General features: G+C 42.0%; 2 protein-coding genes across 2 annotated transcripts in view; one reads left to right on the forward strand and one right to left on the reverse strand.

The window, feature by feature from the left end:
* The window catches only part of LOC139758538 (ornithine decarboxylase-like), a 44,981-nt gene extending 27,570 nt beyond the window's left edge, over positions 1–17,411 (reverse strand). The window contains exons 1-3 of the mRNA XM_071680060.1: positions 17,228–17,411; positions 1,851–1,947; positions 1,524–1,604 (exon numbers count right to left, since the gene is read on the reverse strand). Of these exons, the coding sequence (XP_071536161.1) occupies positions 1,524–1,604; positions 1,851–1,947; positions 17,228–17,308 (259 nt within the window). The 5' untranslated portion in view covers positions 17,309–17,411. The remainder of the gene's footprint in view (positions 1–1,523; positions 1,605–1,850; positions 1,948–17,227) is intronic.
* On the forward strand, positions 5,023–5,626 carry LOC139758248 (protein ERGIC-53-like). The gene has a single exon (XM_071679457.1). The coding sequence runs from the start codon at positions 5,033–5,035 to the stop codon at positions 5,624–5,626; it is 594 nt and encodes a 197-aa protein (XP_071535558.1). The 5' UTR covers positions 5,023–5,032.
* Positions 17,412–24,616: the final 7,205 nt, after the last annotated feature.

A 24,616-nucleotide genomic window follows, 5' to 3' on the forward strand; every position in this document is an offset into this window, starting at 1 on the left:
ATGCTTTGTACATGCCTTCACCCTCTCAATCAATATCCTCCCATATAATTTACCAGGAACACTCAACAAACTTATACCTCTGTAATTTGAGCACTCACTCTTATCCCCTTTGCCTTTGTACAATGGCACTATGCACGCATTCCGCCAATCCTCAGGCACCTCACCATGAGTCATACATACATTAAATAACCTTACCAACCAGTCAACAATACAGTCACCCCCTTTTTTAAGAAATTCCACTGCAATACCATCCAAACCTGCTGCCTTGCCGGCTTTCATCTTCCGCAAAGCTTTTACTACCTCTTCTCTGTTTACCAAATCATTTTCCCTAACCCTCGCACTTTGCACACCACCTCGACCAAAACACCCTATATCTGCCACTCTATCATCAAACACATTCAACAAACCTTCAAAATACTCACTCCATCTCCTTCTCACATCACTACTTGTTATCACCTCCCCATTTGCGCCCTTCACTGAAGTTCCCATTTGCTCCCTTGTCTTACGCACTTTATTTACCTCCTTCCAGAACATCTTTTTATTCTCCCTAAAATTTAATGATACTCTCTCACCCCAACTCTCATTTGCCCTTTTTTTCACCTCTTGCACCTTTCTCTTGACCTCCTGTCTCTTTCTTTTATACGTCTCCCACTCAATTTCATTTTTTCCCTGCAAAAATCGTCCAAATGCCTCTCTCTTCTCTTTCGCTAATATTCTTACTTCTTCATCCCACCTCTCACTACCCTTTCTAATCAACCCACCTCCCACTCTTCTCATGCCACAAGCATCTTTTGCGCAATCCATCACTGATTCCCTAAATACATCCCATTCCTCCCCCACTCCCCTTACTTCCATTGTTCTCACCTTTTTCCATTCTGTACTCAGTCTCTCCTGGTACTTCCTCACACAAGTCTCCTTCCCAAGCTCACTTACTCTCACCACCCTCTTCACCCCAACATTCACTCTTCTTTTCTGGAAACCCATACAAATCTTCACCTTCGCCTCCACAAGATAATGATCAGACATCCCTCCAGTTGCACCTCTCAGCACATTAATGTTAGTTCTACTCCTACCACATTGATCCATAAGTTACCATTCTCTTCCACCATCATGAACTACCTCGTTGTGTCTTCATGATCTGTAGCTGTTTGCATTCATTTGTTTTTATATATTTCGGCGGGAAAAAGTAGCATGTGTAAAACCCAGTTGAAGAAATGCAGCAGATTGCATGACGTGAGCACTAAATAGTGTCCACATTAAAGGGATATGCGCACCAGACAGCTGTCTTACGGGCACGATAAAGATATAAATCAATTGGAACTTTGTAAAAATGTCAGCATGTGTGTGACATATAAATGTGTGCTTCATGTGTATGTAAATGTGCATGACAATGGTAAAGTAATGCATTGTTAGAACGCAGAGAGGAACACAGACTCTCACTGTCAGGGTAACTAGGCTCAACACAATCATGGATCTTCCCTGTGGTGAGGGCACTTCCAAACACACAACACACCCGAGTGTACTTACTTTAGATGCACAGTCGAAGCCAGTGCCCAGGGCGGACAGAGCCTGCAGCACCTTGGGGTGGTTGTTGCACTTCACCGCTGGATATAATGACAAGATCGTTAGCAAGACTCATCGACATATATTATCATAAATAAGGCAGAAATTAGCTTTCAGGACTACCGCAAAGTTGGTTCGACACGTGGTTCTTGAAGGTTAACCCGAGTCCACGTAGGATAATGAGGATGGGACACAGTGAGGGAAGGTTTCATCATTAATATCATCTATCAGGATATAAACATGAGGATTCTACATTGTTCTCAGAATAACACCAACGATCATTTTACCATAAAAGGGGTCCACTCGAGGCATAAGCTTCCGCCAGAAGTCTACCTTCTTTATGATATCGTCGACGTCACACACAAGGAACGCCTCATCCCGACCCTGTTGAGTAAACATTTAAAAGATAAATTGTATTTGACCCTTGGGAATATATATATATATATATATATATATATATATATATATATATATATATATATATATATATATATATATATTTTTGCTTTGTCGCTCTCCCGCGTTTGCGAGGTAGCGCAAGGAAACAGACGAAAGAAATGGCCCAACCCACCCCCATACACATGTATATACATACGTCCACACACGCAAATATACATACCTACACAGCTTTCCATGGTTTACCCCAGACGCTTCACATGCCTTGATTCAATCCACTGACAGCACGTCACCCCCGGTATACTACATTGCTCCAATTCACTCTATTCCTTGCCCTCCTTTCACCCTCCTGCATGTTCAGGCCCCGATCACACAAAATCTTTTTCACTCCATCTTTCCACCTCCAATTTGGTCTCCCTCTTCTCCTCGTTCCCTCCACCTCCGACACATATATCCTCTTGGTCAATCTTTCCTCACTCATTCTCTCCATGTGCCCAAACCATTTCAAAACACCCTCTTCTGCTCTCTCAACCACGCTCTTTTTATTTCCACACATCTCTTACCCTTACGTTACTTACTCGATCAAACCACCTCACACCACACATTGTCCTCACACATCTCATTTCCAGCACATCCATCCTCCTGCGCACAACTCTATCCATAGCCCACGCCTCGCAACCATACAACATTGTTGGAACCACTATTCCTTCAAACATACCCATTTTTGCTTTCCGAGATAATGTTCTCGACTTCTACACATTCTTCAAGACTCCCAGAATTTTCGCCCCCTCCCCCACCCTATGATCCACTTCCGCTTCCATGGTTCCGTCCGCTGCCAGATCCACTCCCAGATATCTAAAACACTTCACTTCCTCCAGTTTTTCTCCATTCAAACTCACCTCCCAATTGACTTGACCCTCAACCCTACTGTACCTAATAACCTTGCTCTGATTCACATTTACTCTTAACTTTCTTCTTTCACACACTTTACCAAACTCAGTCACCAGCTTCTGCAGTTTCTCACATGAATCAGCCACCAGCGCTGTATCATCAGCGAACAACAACTGACTCACTTCCCAAGCTCTCTCATCCCCAACAGACTTCATACTTGCCCCTCTTTCCAAAACTCTTGCATTCACCTCCCTAACAACCCCATCCATAAACAAATTAAACAACCATGGAGACATCACACACCCCTGCCGCAAACCTACATTCACTGAGAACCAATCACTTTCCTCTCTTCCTACACGTGCACATGCCTTACATCCTCGATAAAAACTTTTCACTGCTTCTAACAACTTGCCTCCCACACCATATATTCTTAATACCTTCCACATAGCATCTCTATCAACTCTATCACATGCCTTCTCCAGATCCATAAATGCTACATACAAATCCATTTGCTTTTCTAAGTATTTCTCACATACATTCTTCAAAGCAAACACCTGATCCACACATCCTCTACCACTTCTGAAACCACACTGCTCTTCCCCAATCTGATGCTCTGTACATGCCTTCACCCTCTCAGTCAATACCCTCCCATATAATTTACCAGGAATACTCAACAAACTTATACCTCTGTAATTTGAGCACTCACTCTTATCCCCTTTGCCTTTGTACAATGGCACTATGCACGCATTCCGCCAATCCTCAGGCACCTCGCCATGAGTCATACATACATTAAATAACCTTACCAACCAGTCAACAATACAGTCACAGTTGGAGAGTCAGTTGTTGTTCGCTGATGATACAGCGCTGGTGGTTGATTCATGTGAGAAACTGCAGAAGCTGGTGACTGAGTTTGGTAAAGTGTGTGAAAGAAGAAAGTTAAGAGTAAATGTGAATAAGAGCAAGGTAATTAGGTACAGTAGGGTTGAGGGTCAAGTCAATTGGGAGGTAAGTTTGAATGGAGAAAAACTGGAGGAAGTAAAGTGTTTTAGATATCTGGGAGTGGATCTGGCAGCGGATGGAACCATGGAAGCGGAAGTGGATCATAGGGTGGTGGAGGGGGCGAAAATCCTGGGAGCCTTGAAGAATGTGTGGAAGTCGAGAACATTATCTCGGAAAGCAAAAATGGTTATGTTTGAAGGAATAGTGGTTCCAACAATGTTGTATGGTTGCGAGGCGTGGGCTGTGGATAGAGTTGTGCGCAGGAGGATGGATGTGCTGGAAATGAGATGTTTGAGGACAATGTGTAGTGTGAGGTGGTTTGATCGAGTAAGTAACGTAAGGGTAAGAGAGATGTGTGGAAATAAAAAGAGCGTGGTTGAGAGAGCAGAAGAGGGTGTTTTGAAATGGTTTGGGCACATGGAGAGAATGAGTGAGGAAAGATTGACCAAGAGGATATATGTGTCGGAGGTGGAGGGAACGAGGAAAAGCGGGAGACCAAATTGGAGGTGGAAAGATGGAGTGAAAAAGATTTTGTGTGATCGGGGCCTGAACATGCAGGAGGGTGAAAGGAGGGCAAGGAATAGAGTGAATTGGAACAATGTGGTATACCGGGGTTGACGTGCTGTCAGTGGATTGAATCAGGGCATGTGAAGCGTCTGGTGTAAACCATGGAAAGCTGTTTAGGTATGTATATTTGCGTGTGTGGACGTTTATGTATATACATGTGTATGGGGGTGGGTTGGGCCATTTCTTTCCCAAGGAAGGAAACAGACGAAAGAAATGGCCCAACCCACCCCCATACACATTTTAGAAAGTTAAAAAATACAAGGAGAGGAGGATTTCTGGCCCCCCGCTCCCGTCCCCTCTAGTCGCCTTCTACGACACGCGAGGAATGCGTGGGGAGTATTCTTTCGCCCCTCTCCCCAGGGATAATATATATATATATACATACACATACACACGCACTTATACACACACACACACACATATACATATATATACATATGAAAAAAGTAAGAAATGATTTAGAAAACTGAAACTTCTAGCTTGAAATGAAATGAGAAAATGAATGTCACATAATGGTTCAACCTCTGGCTATGGAGAAAGGAAATGTATAATTTATTTACACAAACGTCAGTAGTAGTTCTCATCAATTTAACCACTGTATCAACAAATATCGGAGATGGACGTTTGGTGGACTTTCGCTTTCCTTTTATTTCTGCTATCGGTCACCTATGGTCAAAATCCCCATAAAAGATTCGAATATAAATACAGCTTCAAGGGGCCGTACCTAGCGCAGAAGGACAATCAGGTTCCCTTCTGGCAGTACAGTGGCAATGCCATTGCTAGTGAGGAAAGTGTTCGTATCACCCCATCTCTGCGCAGTCAGAAGGGTCAAATATGGACCAAAATTCCGACAAACTTCGAGTGGTGGGAAGTAGACTTTGTCTTCCGTGTGACTGGACGAGGGAGAATAGGAGCTGATGGCTTGGCTGTCTGGTTTAATGATAAACCTGCTGGGGAAGGTCCAGTGTTTGGAAGTGAAGACAAATGGAATGGACTTGGAGTCTTTTTTGATTCCTTTGACAATGATAACAAAAGGAACAACCCATACGTCATGGCCATGGTCAATGATGGGACTAAGGTTTATGATCACGAACATGATGGCTTGAGCCAGCAACTTGGTGGTTGCCTTCGAGACTTCCGAAACAAACCTTTCCCAGTTAGAGCGAAGATTGAGTATTACAAGAATGTCCTAACTGTGAGTTACAGATAATTATCATATTTTACAAATTGGTGAATTTTATTTATTGTTTTGTACTCAGACCGTGTTGGAGAACGTACACGTCACATACTGACTCTATGTGATATATATGACTATTTGATGATACACCAAGACATTTGGAAGATGACGCTGACACTAATGATACTGACTGTGATCATTGTTATTCATGAGTGTTCCGTCGCGGGTGTTCATATTTGACAACTACAGTGTGTTGTTTAGATTACGTGAGAGTTATCGTGTCTAGGATAAGGATAGAGTATGATTAAAAAGTGTGATTAAAAAAAAAAACTGTGTTGATTAATAACTGATTTTCTGGATGTGAGTCATGGCATGATGGCCTGGCTCATGACCTGATGGCCTAGAGGTGGAGGGCCGGCGAAAGTCTAACGGAGAAGAACCATCATAATGGAGAACCATCATAATGGAGTTGCATGGACTGTGATCCATGCTGTGGTTGCAAGAATGTTCTTCCGCCCACCAGTGATGCTACTACGTTTGTGAATCAAGAACCATTGCAACACAAACCTCGCCAGGTGGTAGAGTGTCCCGCAGTGTATCGAGACAGACTTCCCCAGAACTTTTTTAAAGGGGAAGTAAATGTTTATAGTTGTGTTACTGGAGTGATAGTTTTCATACATGGTGCTTTGACAAGAAAATAGTGAAATTGGAAAAAAAAATGTAGCTTAGACATTGAAGCTTATTGATATATATATATATATATATATATATATATATATATATATATATATATATATATATATATATATATATATATATATATATATATATATATCTTCCGCAAAGCTTTTACTACCTCTTCTCTGTTTATCAAATCATTTTCCCTAACCCTCGCACTTTGCACACCACCTCGACCAAAACACCCTATATCTGCCACTCTATCATCAAACACATTCAACAAACCTTCAAAATACTCACTCCATCTCCTTCTCACATCACCACTACTTGTTATCACCTCCCCATTTGCGCCCTTCACTGAAGTTCCCATTTGCTCCCTTGTCTTACGCACTTTATTTACCTCCTTCCAGAACATCTTTTTATTCTCCCTAAAATTTAATGATACTCTCTCACCCCAACTCTCATTTGCCCTTTTTTTTCACCTCTTGCACCTTTCTCTTGACCTCCTCTCTCTTTCTTTTATACGTCTCCCACGCAATTTCATTTTTTCCCTGCAAAAATCGTCCAAATGCCTCTCTCTTCTCTTTCACTAATACTCTTACTTCTTCATCCCACCACTCACTACCCTTTCTAATCAACCCACCTCCCACTCTTCTCATGCCACAAGCATCTTTTGCGCAATCCATCACTGATTCCCTAAATACATCCCATTCCTCCCCCACTCCCCTTACTTCCATTGTTCTCACCTTTTTCCATTCTGTACTCAGTCTCTCCAGGTACTTCCTCACACAAGTCTCCTTCCCAAGCTCACTTACTCTCACCACCCTCTTCACCCCAACATTCACTCTTCTTTTCTGGAAACCCATACAAATCTTCACCTTAGCCTCCACAAGAAAATGATCAGACATCCCTCCAGTTGCACCTTTCAGCACATTAACATCCAAAAGTCTCTCTTTCGCGCGCCTGTCAATTAACACGTAATCCAATAACGCTCTCTTGCCATCTCTCATACTTACATAAGTATACTTATGTATATCTCGCTTTTTAAACCAGGTATTCCCAATCATCAGTCCTTTTCCAGCACATAAATCTACAAGCTCTTCACCATTTCCATTTACAACACTGAGCACCCCATGTATACCAATTATTCCCTCAACTGCCACATTACTCACCTTTGCATTCAAATCACCCAACACTATAACCCGGTTTCGTGCATCAAAACCACTAACACACTCATTCAGCTGCTCCCAAAACATTTGCCTCTCATGATGATGAAAGCCGGCAAGGCAGCAGGTTTGGATGGTATTGCAGTGGAATTTATTAAAAAAGGGGGTGACTGTATTGTTGACTGGTTGGTAAGGTTATTTAATGTATGTATGACTCATGGTGAGGTGCCTGAGGATTGGCGGAATGCGTGCATAGTGCCATTGTACAAAGGCAAAGGAGATAAGAGTGAGTACTCAAATTACAGAGGTATAAGTTTGTTGAGCATTCCTGGCAAATTTTATGGGAGGGTATTGATTGAGAGGGTGAAGGCATGTACAGAGCATCAGATTGGGGAAGAGCAGTGTGGTTTCAGAAGTGGTAGAGGATGTGTGGATCAGGTGTTTGCTTTGAAGAATGTATGTGAGAAATACTTAGAAAAGCAAATGGATTTGTATGTAGCATTTATGGATCTGGAGAAGGCATATGATAGAGTTGATAGAGATGCTCTGTGGAAGGTATTAAGAATATATGGTGTGGGAGGCAAGTTGTTAGAAGCAGTGAAAAGTTTTTATCGAGGATGTAAGGCATGTGTACGTGTAGGAAGAGAGGAAAGTGATTGGTTCTCAGTGAATGTAGGTTTGCGGCAGGGGTGTGTGATGTCTCCATGGTTGTTTAATTTGTTTATGGATGGGGTTGTTAGGGAGGTGAATGCAAGAGTTTTGGAAAGAGGGGCAAGGATGAAGTCTGTTGGGGATGAGAGAGCTTGGGAAGTGAGTCAGTTGTTGTTCGCTGATGATGCAGCGCTGGTGGCTGATTCACGTGAGAAACTGCAGAAGCTGGTGACTGAGTTTGGTAAAGTGTGTGAAAGAAGAAAGTTAAGAGTAAATGTGAATAAGAGCAAGGTTATTAGGTACAATAGGGTTGAGGGTCAAGTCAATTGGGAGGTGAGTTTGAATGGAGAAAAACTGGAGGAAGTGAAGTGTTTTAGATATCTGGGAGTGGATCTGGCAGCGGATGGAAACATGGATGCGGAAGTGGATCATAGGGTGGGGGAGGGGGCGAAAATTCTGGGAGCCTTGAAGAATGTGTGGAAGTCGAGAACATTATCTCGGAAAGCAAAAATGGGTATGTTTGAAGGAATAGTGGTTCCAACAATGTTGTATGGTTGCGAGGCGTGGACTATGGATAGAGTTGTGCGCAGGAGGATGGATGTGCTGGAAATGAGATGTTTGAGGACAATGTGTGGTGTGAGGTGGTTTGATCGAGTAAGTAACGTAAGGGTAAGAGAGATGTGTGGAAATAAAAAGAGCGTGGTTCAGAGAGCAGAAGAGGGTGTTTTGAAATAGTTTGGTCACATGGAGAGAATGAGTGAGGAAAGATTGACCAAGAGGATATATGTGTCGGAGGTGGAGGGAACGAGGAGAAGAGGGAGACCAAATTGGAGGTGGAAAGATGGAGTGAAAAAGATTTTGTGTGATCGGGGCCTGAACATGCAGGAGGGTGAAAGGAGGGCAAGGAATAGAGTGAATTGGAGCGATGTGGTATACCGGGGTTGACGTGCTGTCAGTGGATTGAATCAAGGCATGTGAAGCGTCTGGGGTAAACCATGGAAAGCTGAGTAGGTATGTATATTTGCGTGAGTGGACGTATGTATATACATGTGTATGGGGGTGGGTTGGGCCATTTCTTTCGTCTGTTTCCTTGCGCTACCTCGCAAACGCGGGAGACAGCGACAAAGAAAAAAAAAATATATATATATATATATATATATATATATATATATATATATATATATATATATATATATATACATTTATCCCTGGTGATAGGGGAGAAAAAATACTTCCCACGCATTCCTCACGTGTCGTAGAAGAAGTGAGAGACCAAATTGGAGGTGGAAAGATGGAGTGAAAAAGATTTTGAGTGATCGGGGCTTGAACATGCAGGAGGGTGAAAGGCGTGCAAGGAATAGAGTGAATTGGAACGATGTGGTATACCGGGGTCGACGTGCTGTCAATGGATTGAACCAGGACATGTGAAGCGTCTTGGGTAAACCATGGAAAGTTGTGTGGGGCCTGGATGTGGAAAGGGAGCTGTGGTTTCGGTGCATTATTACATGACAGCTAGATACTGAGTGTGAACGAGTGGGGCCTTTGTTGTCTTTTCCTAGCGCTACCTCGCACACATGAGGGGGGAGGGGGTTGTTATTTCATGTGTGGCGGGGTGGCGATGTGAATGAATAAAGGCAGACAGTATGAATTATGCACATGTGTATATATGTATATGTCTGTGTGTGTATATATATGTATACGTTGAGATATATAGATATGTATATTTGCGTGTGTGGACGTGTATGTATATACATGTGTATGTGGGTGGGTTGGGCCATTCTTTCGTCTATTTCCTTGGAAGTCGAGAACATTATCTCGGAAAGCAAAAATGGGCATGTTTGAAGGAATAGTGGTTCCAACAATGTTGTATGGTTGCGAGGCGTGGACTATGGATAGAGTTGTGCGCAGGAGGATGGATGTGCTGGAAATGAGATGTTTGAGGACAATGTGTGGTGTGAGGTGGTTTGATCGAGTAAGTAACGTAAGGGTAAGAGAGATGTGTGGAAATAAAAAGAGCGTGGTTGAGAGAGCAGAAGAGGGTGTTTTGAATTGGTTTGGTCACATGGAGAGAATGAGTGAGGAAAGATTGACCAAGAGGATATATGTGTCGGAGGTGGAGGAAACGAGGAGAAGAGGGAGACCAAATTGGAGGTGGAAAGATGGAGTGAAAAAGATTTTGTGTGATCGGGGCCTGAACATGCAGGAGGGTGAAAGGAGGGCAAGGAATAGAGTGAATTGGAGCGATGTGGTATACCGGGGTTGACGTGCTGTCAGTGGATTGAATCAAGGCATGTGAAGCGTCTGGGGTAAACCATGGAAAGCTGTGTAGCTATGTATATTTGCGTGTGTGTGGACGTATGTATATACATGTGTATGGGGTGGGTTGGGCCATTTCTTTCGTCTGTTTCCTTGCGCTACCTCGCAAACGCGGGAGACAGCGACAAAGCAAAAAAAAAAAAAAAAAAAAATACATTATATATATATATATATATATATATATATATATATATATATATATATATATATATATATATATATATATATATATATGTATATATATATATATATATATATATATATATATATATATATATATATATATATATATATATATATATATATATATATATATATATATATATATATATACATATATATATATATATATATATATATATATATATATATATATATATATATATATATATATATATATATATATATATATATATATATATATATATATATATATATATATATATTATCCCTATGGATAGGGGAGAAAGAATACTTCCCACGTATTCCCTGCGTGTCGTAGAAGGCGACTAAAAGGGGAGGGAGCGGGGGGCTAGAAATCCTCCCCTCTCTTTTTTTTTTAATTTTCCAAAAGAAGGAACAGAGAACGAGGCCAGGTGAGGATATTCCCTCAGAGGCCCAGTCTTTTGTTCTTAAAGCTACCTTGCTAACGCGGGAAATGGCGAATAGTATGAAAGAAAGAAAAAGATATATATATATATATATATATATATATATATATATATATATATATATATATATATATATATATATATATATATATATATATATATATATATATATATATGTATATATATATATATATATATATATATATATATATATATATATATATATATATATATATATATATATATATATATATATATAGTGTATATACACTACTTGACAGGCAGTCTGAAGTCCAATGCATGTCACCACTGTTTACGGAGTGATGATTCTTGTGTCTCTGGTTTTGGGTATGAGGACCAGATCCAGGTAAAAGCTGGAGGGTCGGGAGGGGTAGTGTGCTGAGCGGCTCTTGGTACATGGCGCGTGGTGGGCCGAGGACGACCTTGCATAACTTTTCTCAGCACGTGTCCTGGCGGTCCGTGTTGTGTGGTGGACGGCGATGCCCTGGCAGTCCGTGTTGTGTGGTGGATAGAGCGGTTGTAGCGGCCCATGTTGTATGTTAGACGGGGAAGCCCCTAGCGGCCCATGTTGTGTGTTAGATGGGGAAGCCCCTAGCGGCCCATGTTGTGTGTTAGACGGGGAAGCCCCTAGCGGTCCATGTTGTGTGGTGGCGAGGGAGGATGAGCAAACTGGAGAGTCACTGAGGAGTCTAGAAAGACTGAAGACTGAAAGTTGTGTAGACGTTTGCAACAACAAAAGCCGGTCACTCATGCAGCTGCAGGACTAGACGGTGGTGGTGGTGTTGCCATGATCCATCCAGCTAAGCGCGCCGTCCACAGGAACATCGATAAGCGTGGTGGATTTGGTGTGTATGTGTGTGTGTGTGTGTGTGCGTGAGTGTGCTTACCAATTGTGCATACGAAAGTTTACTATCGCGTGACCCCCTTCACTGAACGCGACACTTGTAAGTATACCCGAGTCTATGCCAGGTTTGGGTGTACGCGTGTGTGTGTATATGGTTGTGTCCTTGTGTTACTACTGTTTGTATTTTACGGGAAGGCAGTCCTACACTCGCGTTGCCTGGTGTCCAATAAATTTATAATCTAACTTATGTATGAAGGCCGTTATCGGACTCTCACTTCGGGCCTGAGCAGAATCTTGATGGGTAGCAATGCCCTGGTTCTGTTGAATACAATCAAAACACAATCTCTCCCCAAAATATCTGTGTCTAATATCGCAAGAGCATGATTCAATCCTGTAATAACATAAACGTGTTGAGCATCACCATGTCTTCCACAATCAACATCACAAAGTCTGCTTGCCAAAAGCTTGAGGTGTTGTATATTTCCTGTAATTATTTGTCTTGTGAGCACATTTCTTATCTACCGAGGGTTTCATTTGCCCAAGTATGGAGTGTTGTTCACATACCTAAGGTGGCTTTTCCTATAACTCTTTAGTAGCGAGAGTGGAATCATATGCCCTCGGTCTCAGTAATCCGTCTAGCATCACCTCTCTCCAACCATCCCTCTCTGTACACTACGGGTATTTTGCTAACCTCTCCCTGTTGAGCAGATATCATTTTGGCTAGTGTTCTCTTATGGTGTTCGCATTTGTCCCTGCTACCATGGTTATGTGACCTGCAGAACGCGTCTGGTTGCTGCTTCCCACAGTGTTTGTGTGGAGACCGTTCACTCGAGGATTGGCCTACTTCTTCCCTCACACAACTGAGTAGTGGAATTCTTTCCTCCTTCCATCTTTCTCTCTCCCAATATCCTTTCTACCTTTAATAGTCGGGGCCACAAACATGTACTCCAAGGAACTCCATCCACTCGATAAACATCATTCAACATCCATGGCATAAAAAACAGGAATATTCAACCTACTCCAAGACCACAACAGAAGCAGCTGTTATCCAAGAAACCCAAAACCCACGCCCACATCAACCCTCCCTCACTTGACTCGCACCCAGATCAACCCTCCCTCACTTTTACTATGCACAACACTAAGATATCACAGAAATAAGGACAAGGACGACTCATGACACTTATACATCACATCAGAGTCACCATCACCAGTCAACACACAACAAAGACCACAGACAACAACCTACATAACACATACTACGACATAATCAACACCTTCATACCCAGCTCACCATCTAGCCTTCTAGATACATATACGAGCTATGGAACCTGACCAACACACCTGGTTCCAGTGCCTACCATCCACTTTGGCTTAACACCCATCCCCATCCAACTACTCCTCACAGCTAATCTCACCTGATATTACAATCTCGACATCTCGGACCAATCCTGTGACACAGCAAAATCGCAGATTTGTGGATGCGTTCCATCATAGTGCCGATCCTGAAACCTCCTAAACCCCCAGACCTTCCTTTCTCATCCTATCCCACGTCATTGCTTCCATCAATGTCCAAGTTCCTCAAAATATCAATACAAAAGAAAACTCAACCCAACAACCCACTTCCATTCACACATCACTGGTTCGGAAACAATCACTCCGCTACCCTACTGCACACACACCTCACACAACACGTTGAAGAGCTTCACCCTGCCAACACCACCCTCCCTCACCGTACTCAAGGCATCAAACTTCAACAAGGCATGTAGCAGTGCCCTCTGGCCTCTGGCATACTTTCACACAAAAGATGCTACTATCACCCGAAAACAAGACAACAACAGCAAAAATGACAAATATGACACAAAAGTGGCCAGTTCATTTCATAACTGGCTACCAAACCAGAATCATCCAAAAAAAGATTTGCCTCCAGAAAATTTCAAGCTCTACAGTGGAGTCCCTATGGAGCAGTTCTTCCTCCAGCACTTTTCAGCATTCGTATACGACCTCCCTATACCCCTAGAACCCTTAATATATATATATATATATATATATATATATATATATATATATATATATATATATATATATATATATATATATATATATATATATATATATATATATATATATATATATATATGTGTGTGTGTGTGTGTGTGTGTGTGTGTGTGTGTGTGTGTGTGTGTGTGTGTGGCGGGGTGGCGATGGGGGTGAGCAGGGGCAGACAGTGTGAAGTGTGTGCATGTGTGTATATGTGTGTGTCTGTGTGTGTATATATGTGTGTACGTTGGGATGTGTGGGTGTGTATGTTTACGTGTGTGGACGTGTGTGTGTGTGTGTGCATGTGTGTGGGGGTGGGTTGGGCCATTTCTTTCGTCTGTTTCCTTGCGCTACCTCGCAGGAAGGGAGACAGCGACAAAGCAAAATAAAATAAAATATATATATATATATATATATATATATATATATATATATATATATATATATATATATATATATATATATATATATATTTTTTTTTTTTTTTTTTTTTTTTTTATACTTTGTCGCTGTCTCCCGCGTTTGCGAGGTAGCGCAAGGAAACAGACGAAAGAAATGGCCCAACCCCCCCCATACACATGTACATACACACGTCCACACACGCAAATATACATACCTACACAGCTTTCCATGGTTTACCCCAGACGCTTCACATGCCTTGATTCAATCCACTGACAGCACGTCAACCCCTGTATACCACATCGCTCCAATTCACTCTATTCCTTGCCCTCCTTTCACCCTCCTGCATGTTCAGGCCCCGATCACACAAAATCTTTTTCACTCCATCTTTCCACCTCCAATTTGGTCTCCCTCTTCTCCTCGTTCCCTCCATCTCCGACACATATATCCTCTTGGTCAATCTTTCCTCACTCATTCTCTCCATGTGCCCAAACCATTTCAAAACACCCTCTTCTGCTCTCTCAACCACGCTCTTTTTATTTCCACACATCTCTCTTACCCTTACGTTACTTACTCGATCAAACCACCTCACACCACACATTGTCCTCAAACATCTCATTTCCAGCACATCCATCCTCCTACGCACAACTCTATCCATAGCCCACGCCTCGCAACCATACAACATTGTTGGAACTACTATTCCTTCAAACATACCCATTTTTGCTTTCCGGGATAATGTTCTCGACTTCCACACATTTTTCAAGGCTCCCAAAATTTTCGCCCCCTCCCCCACCCTATGATCCACTTCCGCTTCCATGGTTCCATCCGCTGACAGATCCACTCCCAGATATCTAAAACACTTCACTTCCTCCAGCCTCTCACCATTCAAACTCACCTCCCAATTGACTTGACCCTCAACCCTACTGTACCTAATAACCTTGCTCTTATTGACATTTACTCTTAACTTTCTTCTTCCACACACTTTACCAAACTCCGTCACCAGCTTCTGCAGTTTCTCACATGAATCCGCCACCAGCGCTGTATCATCAGCGAACAACAACTGACTCACTTCCCAAGCTCTCTCATCCCCAACAGACTTCATACTTGCCCCTCTTTCCAAAACTCTTGCATTTACCTCCCTAACAACCCCATCCATAAACAAATTAAACAACCATGGAGACATCACACACCCCTGCCGCAAACCTACATTCACTGAGAACCAATCACTTTCCTCTCTTCCTACACGTACACATGCCTTACATCCTCGATAAAAACTTTTCACTGCTTCTAACAACTTGCCTCCCACACCATATATTCTTAATACCTTCCACAGAGCATCTCTATCAACTCTATCATATGCCTTCTCCAGATCCATAAATGCTACATACAAATCCATTTGCTTTTCTAAGTATTTCTCACATACATTCTTCAAAGCAAACACCTGATCCACACATCCTCTACCACTTCTGAAACCACACTGCTCTTCCCCAATCTGATGCTCTGTACATGCCTTCACCCTCTCAATCAATACCCTCCCATATAATTTACCAGGAATACTCAACAAACTTATACCTCTGTAATTTGAGCACTCACTCTTATCCCCTTTGCCTTTGTACAATGGCACTATGCAAGCATTCCGCCAATCCTCAGGCACCTCACCATGAGTCATACATACATTAAATAACCTTACCAACCAGTCAACAATACAGTCACCCCCTTTTTTAATAAATTCCACTGCAATACCATCCAAACCTGCTGCCTTGCCGGCTTTCATCTTCCGCAAAGCTTTTACTACCTCTTCTCTGTTTACCAAATCATTTTCCCTAACCCTCTCACTTTGCACACCACCTCGACCCAAACACCCTATATCTGCCACTCTGTCATCAGACACATTCAACAAACCTTCAAAATACTCATTCCATCTCCTTCTCACATCACCACTACTTGTTATCACCTCCCCATTTACGCCCTTCACTGAAGTTCCCATTTGCTCCCTTGTCTTACGCACCCTATTTACCTCCTTCCAGAACATCTTTTTATTTTCCCTAAAATTTACTGATAGTCTCTCACCCCAACTCTCATTTGCCCTTTTTTTCACCTCTTGCACCTTTCTCTTGACCTCCTGTCTCTTTCTTTTATACTTCTCCCACTCAATTGCATTTTTTCCCTGCAAAAATCGTCCAAATGCCTCTCTCTTCTCTTTCACTAATACTCTTACTTCTTCATCCCACCACTCACTACCCTTTCTAAACAGCCCACCTCCCACTCTTCTCATGCCACAAGCATCTTTTGCGCAATCCATCACTGATTCCCTAAATACATCCCATTCCTCCCCCACTCCCCTTACTTCCATTGTTCTCACCTTTTTCCATTCTGTACATATATATATATATTATCCCTGGGGATAGGGGTTTAAGAATACTTCCCACGTATTCCCTGCGTGTCGTAGAAGGCGACTAAAAGGGGAGGGAGCGGGGGGCTGGAATTCCTCCCCTCTCGTTTTTTTTTTAAATTTTCCAAAAGAAGGAACAGAGGGGGCCAGGTGAGGATATTCCAAAAAAGGCCCAGTCCTATGTTCTTAGCGCTACCTCGCTAATGCGGGAAATGGCGAATAGTTTAAAAAAAAAAAAAAAAATATATATATATATATATATATATATATATATATATATATATATATATATATATATATATATATATATATATATATATATATATATACACACACAATTTGTAGCTAGACAGTTGAACAAACAGTGTGGTGGTTAGATGAGTTGATAGGGAGAATACAAACAAGAATTCATGGAAAAGTAACACTTGTATCCCAGTGACTAATATCAGTGCTATCAATAATATTTTTGCTACTGTTTTCATCACCAGGAAATACAAACTAAACTCCTACCCAACTCACAGGCTCAGCAATGATGTCCCGGACGACCTCCATCACTGAACTGGGACCGTCGAGGATCCTTTCTTCATGTTGCTGGCTCATGTCTGTGTCTTAGGTTGGATGAGGGCACGGAGTGTGACACACTGTATGACGTCGGAGATCACAAGACGTGTCGGAAGTTTAGCTGTATAGAAATGAAAACAGATCACTTATCATTAAAAACAATGGAGGTGTGGGTGGTACATACAGCAGAAAGTGTGTATCTGATTCATACTCTACAGTAGTCTGTTCTGTATAATTCTCTTCGGTAGGCCCTTACCTAATGCACGACCTAATCATTATATACATACCCAGAAAGGTCGTTCATTTCGTACGCCATCTTCCCCTGTCCACCTTATTCCAAGCAACATCCGACCCCTTCCTGACTCATGGCCCCAATTTTCCAACCTCTTCCTTACTCCTGACCCACTTCTGTCTACCCGTGGTTCCCCCACCCTGTCATCGCTGGTGCTGACCCCTCCTCTATCTCTAAGCCCCTGTCGCATTCCTAACGGAAAATACTCCATCACAGTCACCCATCTCACTTATAGAATTATCTGTTTCATCTCAATCATATGTCGAGTTTTCTTGTGAACGATTCTGTAAACAATATCGTGACACCGATGCCAATGAGAGGAAAGGCTCCAATCGTGGGTCAATGGCCCCTCACACGACCCCTGCAAATCTAAGATACACTCTTATGACCGGACTAGACCCAGCTGCTCATGGATGTGAGACAGAGTATTCGATTACTTTTAATCGTTTCAGATTACCACGCAAAAGTCCTGGGTTCGAGTCATAACTGTTGGAGGGTACTATGTGTTCTATGTAAGTGTATGTTCATATGCACTAGACTATCTATGAAAGTGTGTGTTCATATGCACTAGACTATCTATGAAAGTGTGTGTTCATATGCACTAGACTGTCTATGAAAGTGTGTGTTCATATGCACTAGACTATCTATGAAAGTGTGTGTTCATATGCACTAGACTATCTATGAAAGTGTGTGTTCATATGCACTAGACTGTCTATGAAAGTGTGTGTTCATATGCACTAGACTATCTATGAAAGTGTGTGTTCATATGCACTAGACTATCTATGAAAGTGTGTGTTCATATGCACTAGACTCGTGCTCATGTACTTCAACGTTTGTTCAGTAAGGTTCTGTATTATGATAGCTGCAGGTAATGTGAGCTAAGTAGGATTTGACCGGTCTACATCCCGTTGTTCATGGATGCGAGACGAAGGGTATTCGATCACTTGTCACTGAATAGTCGTTTCCCTATTAGGGGCGACCACAGCCAAGCGAATAGCGTTTTCAGACTACCACACAAAGTTCCTGGGTCCGAGTCCTGGCTGTTGAAGTGTATCATATATATATATATATATATATATATATATATATATATATATATATATATATATATATATATATATATATATATATATCTTTCTTTTCTTTCAAACTATTCGCCATCTCCCGCATCAGCAAGGTAGCGTTAAGAACAGAGGACCGGGCCTCTGAGGGAATATCCTCACCTGGCCCCCTTCTCTGTTCCTTCTTTTGGAAAATTAAAAAAAAAAACAAGAGGGGAGGATTTCCAGCCCCCCCCCGCTCCCTCCCCTTTTAGTCGTCTTCTACGACACGCAGGGAATACGTGGGAAGTATTCTTTGTCCCCTATCCCTAGGGATAATATATATATATATATATATATATATATATATAATATATATATATATATATATATATATATATATATTTTTTTTTTTTTTTAATTTTCCAAAAGAAGGAACAGAGAAGAGGTCCAGGTGAGGATATTCCCTCAAAGGCCCAGTCCTCTGTTCTTAACGCTACCTCGCTATCGCGGGAAATAGCGAATAGTATGAAAAAAAAAAAAAAAAAAAAAAATATATATATATATATATATATATATATATATATATATATATATATATATATATATATAGGGGATAGGGGAGAAAGAATACTTCCCACGTATTCCCTGCGTGTCGTAGAAGGCGACTAAAAGGGGAGGGAGCGGGGGGCTGGAAATCTTCCCCTCTCGTTTTTTTTTTTTTTTTTTTTTTTTTTTTTCCAAAACAAGGAACAGAGAAGGGGGCCAGGTGAGGATATTCCCTCCAAGGCCCAGTCCTCTGTTCTTAACGCTACCTCGCTAATGCGGGAAATGGCGAATAGTTTGAAAAAAAAAAAAAATATATATATATATATATATATATATATATATATATATATATATATATATATATATATTAGTGAGAGGACAAGAGCCAGGGAAGGAGTAGCAATACTCCTGAAACAGGAGTTGTGGGAGTATGTGATAGAGTGTAAGAAAGTAAATTCTCGATTAATATGGGTAAAACTGAAAGTTGATGGAGAGAGGTGGGTGATTATTGGTGCATATGCACCTGGGCATGAGAAGAAAGATCAAGAGAGGCAAGTGTTTTGGGAGCAGCTGAATGAGTGTGTTAGTGGTTTTGATGCACGAGACCAGGTTATAGTGATGGGTGATTTGAATGCAAAGGTGAGTAATGTGGCAGTTGAGGGAATAATTGGTATACATGGGGTGTTCAGTGTTGTAAATGGAAATCGTGAAGAGCTTGTAGATTTATGTGCTGAAAAAGGACTGATGATTGGGAATACCTGGTTTAAAAAGCGAGATATACATAAGTATACGTATGTAAGTAGGAGAGATGGCCAGAGAGCGTTATTGGATTACGTGTTAATTGACAGGCGTGCGAAAGAGAGACTTTTGGATGCTAATGTGCTGAGAGGTGCAACTGGAGGGATGTCTGATCATTATCTTGTGGAGGCTAAGGTGAAGATTTGTATGGGTTTTCAGAAAAGAAGAGTGAATGTTGGGGTGAAGAGGGTGGTGAGAGTAAGTGAGCTTGAGAAGGAGACCTGTGTGAGGAAGTACCAGGAGAGACTGAGTACAGAATGGAAAAAGGTGAGAACAATGGAAGTAAGGGGAGTGGGGGAGGAATGGGATGTATTTAGGGAATCAGTGATGGATTGCGCAAAAGATGCTTGTGGCATGAGAAGAGTGGGAGGTGGGTTGATTAGAAAGGGTAGTGAGTGGTGGGATGAAGAAGTAAGAGTATTAGTGAAAGAGAAGAGAGAGGCATTTGGACGATTTTTGCAGGGAAAAAATGCAATTGAATGGGAGATGTATAAAAGAAAGAGACAGGAGGTCAAGAGAAAGGTGCAAGAGGTGAAAAAAAGGGCAAATGAGAGTTGGGGTGAGAGAGTATCATTAAATTTTAGGGAGAATAAAAAGATGTTCTGGAAGGAGGTAAATAAAGTGCGTAAGACAAGGGAGCAAATGGGAACTTCAGTAAAGGGCGCAAATGGGGAGGTGATAACAAGTAGTGGTGATGTGAGAAGGAGATGGAGTGAGTATTTTGAAGGTTTGTTGAATGTGTTTGATGATAGAGTGGCAGATATAGGGTGTTTTGGTCGAGGTGGTGTGCAAAGTGAGAGGGTTAGGGAAAATGATTTGGTAAACAGAGAAGAGGTAGTGAAAGCTTTGCGGAAGATGAAAGCCGGCAAGGCAGCAGGTTTGGATGGTATTGCAGTGGAATTTATTAAAAAAGGGGGTGACTGTATTGTTGACTGGTTGGTAAGGTTATTTAATGTATGTATGACTCATGGTGAGGTGCCTGAGGATTGGCGGAATGCGTGCATAGTGCCATTGTACAAAGGCAAAGGGGATAGGAGTGAGTGCTCAAATTACAGAGGTATAAGTTTGTTGAGTATTCCTGGTAAATTATATGGGAGGGTATTGATTGAGAGGGTGAAGGCATGTACAGAGCATCAGATTGGGGAAGAGCAGTGTGGTTTCAGAAGTGGTAGAGGTTGTGTGGATCAGGTGTTTGCTTTGAAGAATGTATGTGAGAAATACTTAGAAAAGCAAATGGATTTGTATGTAGCATTTATGGATCTGGAGAAGGCATATGATAGAGTTGATAGAGATGCTCTGTGGAAGGTATTAAGAATATATGATGTGGGTGGAAAGTTGTTAGAAGCAGTGAAAAGTTTTTATCGAGGATGTAAGGCATGTGTACGTGTAGGAAGAGAGGAAAGTGATTGGTTCTCAGTGAATGTAGGTTTGCGGCAGGGGTGTGTGATGTCTCAATGGTTGTTTAATTTGTTTATGGATGGGGTTGTTAGGGAGGTAAATGCAAGAGTTTTGGAAAGAGGGGCAAGTATGAAGTCTGTTGGGGATGAGAGAGCTTGGGAAGTGAGTCAGTTGTTGTTCGCTGATGATACAGCGCTGGTGGCTGATTCTTTTTATTCCCACACATCTCTCTTACCCTTACGTTACTCACTCGATCAAACCACCTCACACCACACATTGTCCTCAAACATCTCATTTCCAGCACATCCATCCTCCTGCGCACAACTCTATCCATAGCCCACGCCTCGCAACCATACAACATTGTTGGAACCACTATTCCTTCAAACATACCCATTTTTGCTTTCCGAGATAATGTTCTCGACTTCCACACATTCTTCAAGGCCCCCAGAATTTTCGCCCCCTCCCCCACCCTATGATCCACTTCCGCTTCCATGGTTCCATCCGCTGCCAGATCCACTCCCAGATATCTAAAACACTTCACTTCCTCCAGTTTTTCTCCATTCAAACTCACCTCCCAATTGACTTGACCCTCAACCCTACTGTACCTAATAACCTTGCTCTTATTCACATTTACTCTTAACTTTCTTCTTCCACACACTTTGCCAAACTCAGTCACCAGCTTCTGCAGTTTCTCACATGAATCAGCCACCAGCGCTGTATCATCAGCGAACAACAACTGACTCACTTCCCAAGCTCTCTCATCCCAGCAGACTTCATACTTGCCCCTCTTTCCAAAACTCTTGCATTTACCTCCCTAACAACCCCATCCATAAACAAATTAAACAACCATGGAGACATCACACACCCCTGCCGCAAACCTACATTCACTGAGAACCAATCACTTTCCTCTCTTCCTACACGTACACATGCCTTACATCCTCGATAAAAACTTTTCACTGCTTCTAACAATACTTAGAAAAGCAAATGGATTTGTATGTAGCATTTATGGATCTGGAGAAGGCATATGATAGAGTTGATAGAGATGCTCTGTGGAAGGTATTACGAATATATGGTGTGGGAGGAAAGTTGTTAGAAGCAGTGAAAAGTTTTTATCGAGGATGTAAGGCATGTGTACGTGTAGGAAGAGAGGAAAGTGATATATATATATATATATATATTTATATATATATATATATATATATATATATATATATATATATATATATATATATATATATATATATATATATATATATATATATATATATATGTTCATTTATTATACTTAACGAGGTAGCGCAAGGAAACAGACGAAAGAACGGCCCAACCCACCCACATACACATGTATATACATAAACACCCACATGCGCACGTATACATACCTATACATTTCAACGTACTTGCTGCCTTCATCCATTCTCGTCGCCACCCCACCACACATGAAAAACGCATTCCCCGTGTGTCGTAGAAGGCGACAAAGGGGACGGGAGCGGGGGGCTAAAAACCCTCCCCTCCTTGTATTTTAACTTTCTAAAAGGGAAAACAGAAGGAGTCACGCGGGGAGTGCTCATCCTCCTCGAAGGCTCAGATTGGGGTGTCTAAATGTGTGTGGATGTAACCAAGATGAGAAAAGAGGAGAGATAGGTGGTATGTTTGAGGAAAGGAACCTGGATGTTTTGGCTCTGAGCGAAACGAAGCTCAAGGGTAAAGGGGAAGAGTGGTTTGGGAACGTTTTTGGGAGTAAAGTCAGGGGTTTGTGAGAGGAAGGAGTATCACTACTCCTGAAACAGGAGTTGTGGGAGCATGTGATAGAGTGTAAGAAAGTAAAATCTAGATTGATATGGGTAAAACTGTGTGCAGAATGGATAAAGGTGAGAGCAAATGACGTAAGGGGAGTGGGAGAGGAGTGGGATATATTTAGGGAAGCAGTGTTAGCTTGCGCAAAAGATGCTTGTGGCATGAGAAGCGTGGGAGGTGGGCAGATTAGAAAGGGTAGTGAGTGGTAGGATGAAGAAGTAAGATTATTAGTGAAAGAGAAGTGAGAGGTATTTGGATGATTTTTTGCGTGGAAATAGTGCAAATGACTACTGAAACATGAGTTATGGGAGTATATGACAGAGTGTAAGAAAGTAAACTCTAGCTTGATATGGGTAAAACTGAGTGCAAAATGGAAAAATGTGAGAGCAAATGAGGTGGTTTGATCGAGTAAGTCATGAAAGGGTAAGAGAGATGTGTGATAAAAAAAAAAGTGTGGTTGAGAGAGCAGAAGAGGGTGTAGTGAAATGGTTTGGTCACATGGCGAGAATGAGTGAGGAAAGATTGACCAAGAGGATATATGTGACAGAGGTGGAGGGAACGAGGAGAAGTGGGAGACCAAATTGGAGGTTAAAAGATGGAGTGAAAAAGATTTTGAGTGATCGGGGCCTGAACATGCAGGGGGGTGAAAGGCAGGCAAGGAATAGAGTGAATTGGATCGATGTGGTATACCGGGGTTGACGTGCTGTCAGTGGATTGAATCAGGGCATGTGAAGCGTCTGGGGTAAACCATGGAAAGTTCTGTGGGGCCTGGATGTGGAAAGGGAGCTGTTGTTGTTGTTGTTGTTGTTGTTGTTAAGATCGCCGGACCTGTTGGTCCGACACGGGCCTTTGCCTGTTGGTGGCCCGCTCCCTGGTTTCTAGTCTTGATTTATTCTCACTTGGGAGGTGGGAATTCCCTCATGGTCTGTAGTAGGTGTCCCATATGGTTTCTTTGAATCCTCTGAAATAGTGAGATCGCTGGTAGTACGTTGCCTTCCTCACTGAAATCAGGGACTCTTTCACGGAGACTTTGTGTCACTTGACAGTCCAGCATGTAGTGTTCCAGTGGGTGCGTTGACGGCTCCTGGCAGTAGACGCAGTCCTTGATGACGCCGTCAGTTCGTTGACAGCTACACTGCTACCCCAGTCGTAGACGGTGCAGATTGACCAGGGTATTCCTGTCATGTCTCTGTCGTTATATGGTGGCTCCAATGACGTGGCCACCATGTACCACTTGACTGACATGGATCCTGCATTGTAGGCGTCCAGGAGATTCTTCTAGATCCAGAGCCTTGCTGCTTTCTGTAGTTGGTGCTTCATTTGTTGCAGGCTTACTGGAACCTGCATATGAATGTTGTTGAAACGTGCACGTTCGTAGTGTCTGTGATAGGGAATTTGTATGCTTATATGAGCCGCATAAGACCTTGAAGGTCACAATGGATTTCTCGACCAGACCACGTGTACAGTGATCTC

Source organism: Panulirus ornatus, chromosome 30 (assembly GCF_036320965.1).
Source record: "Panulirus ornatus isolate Po-2019 chromosome 30, ASM3632096v1, whole genome shotgun sequence".
In the NCBI taxonomy this organism is placed as follows: domain Eukaryota; kingdom Metazoa; phylum Arthropoda; class Malacostraca; order Decapoda; family Palinuridae; genus Panulirus; species Panulirus ornatus.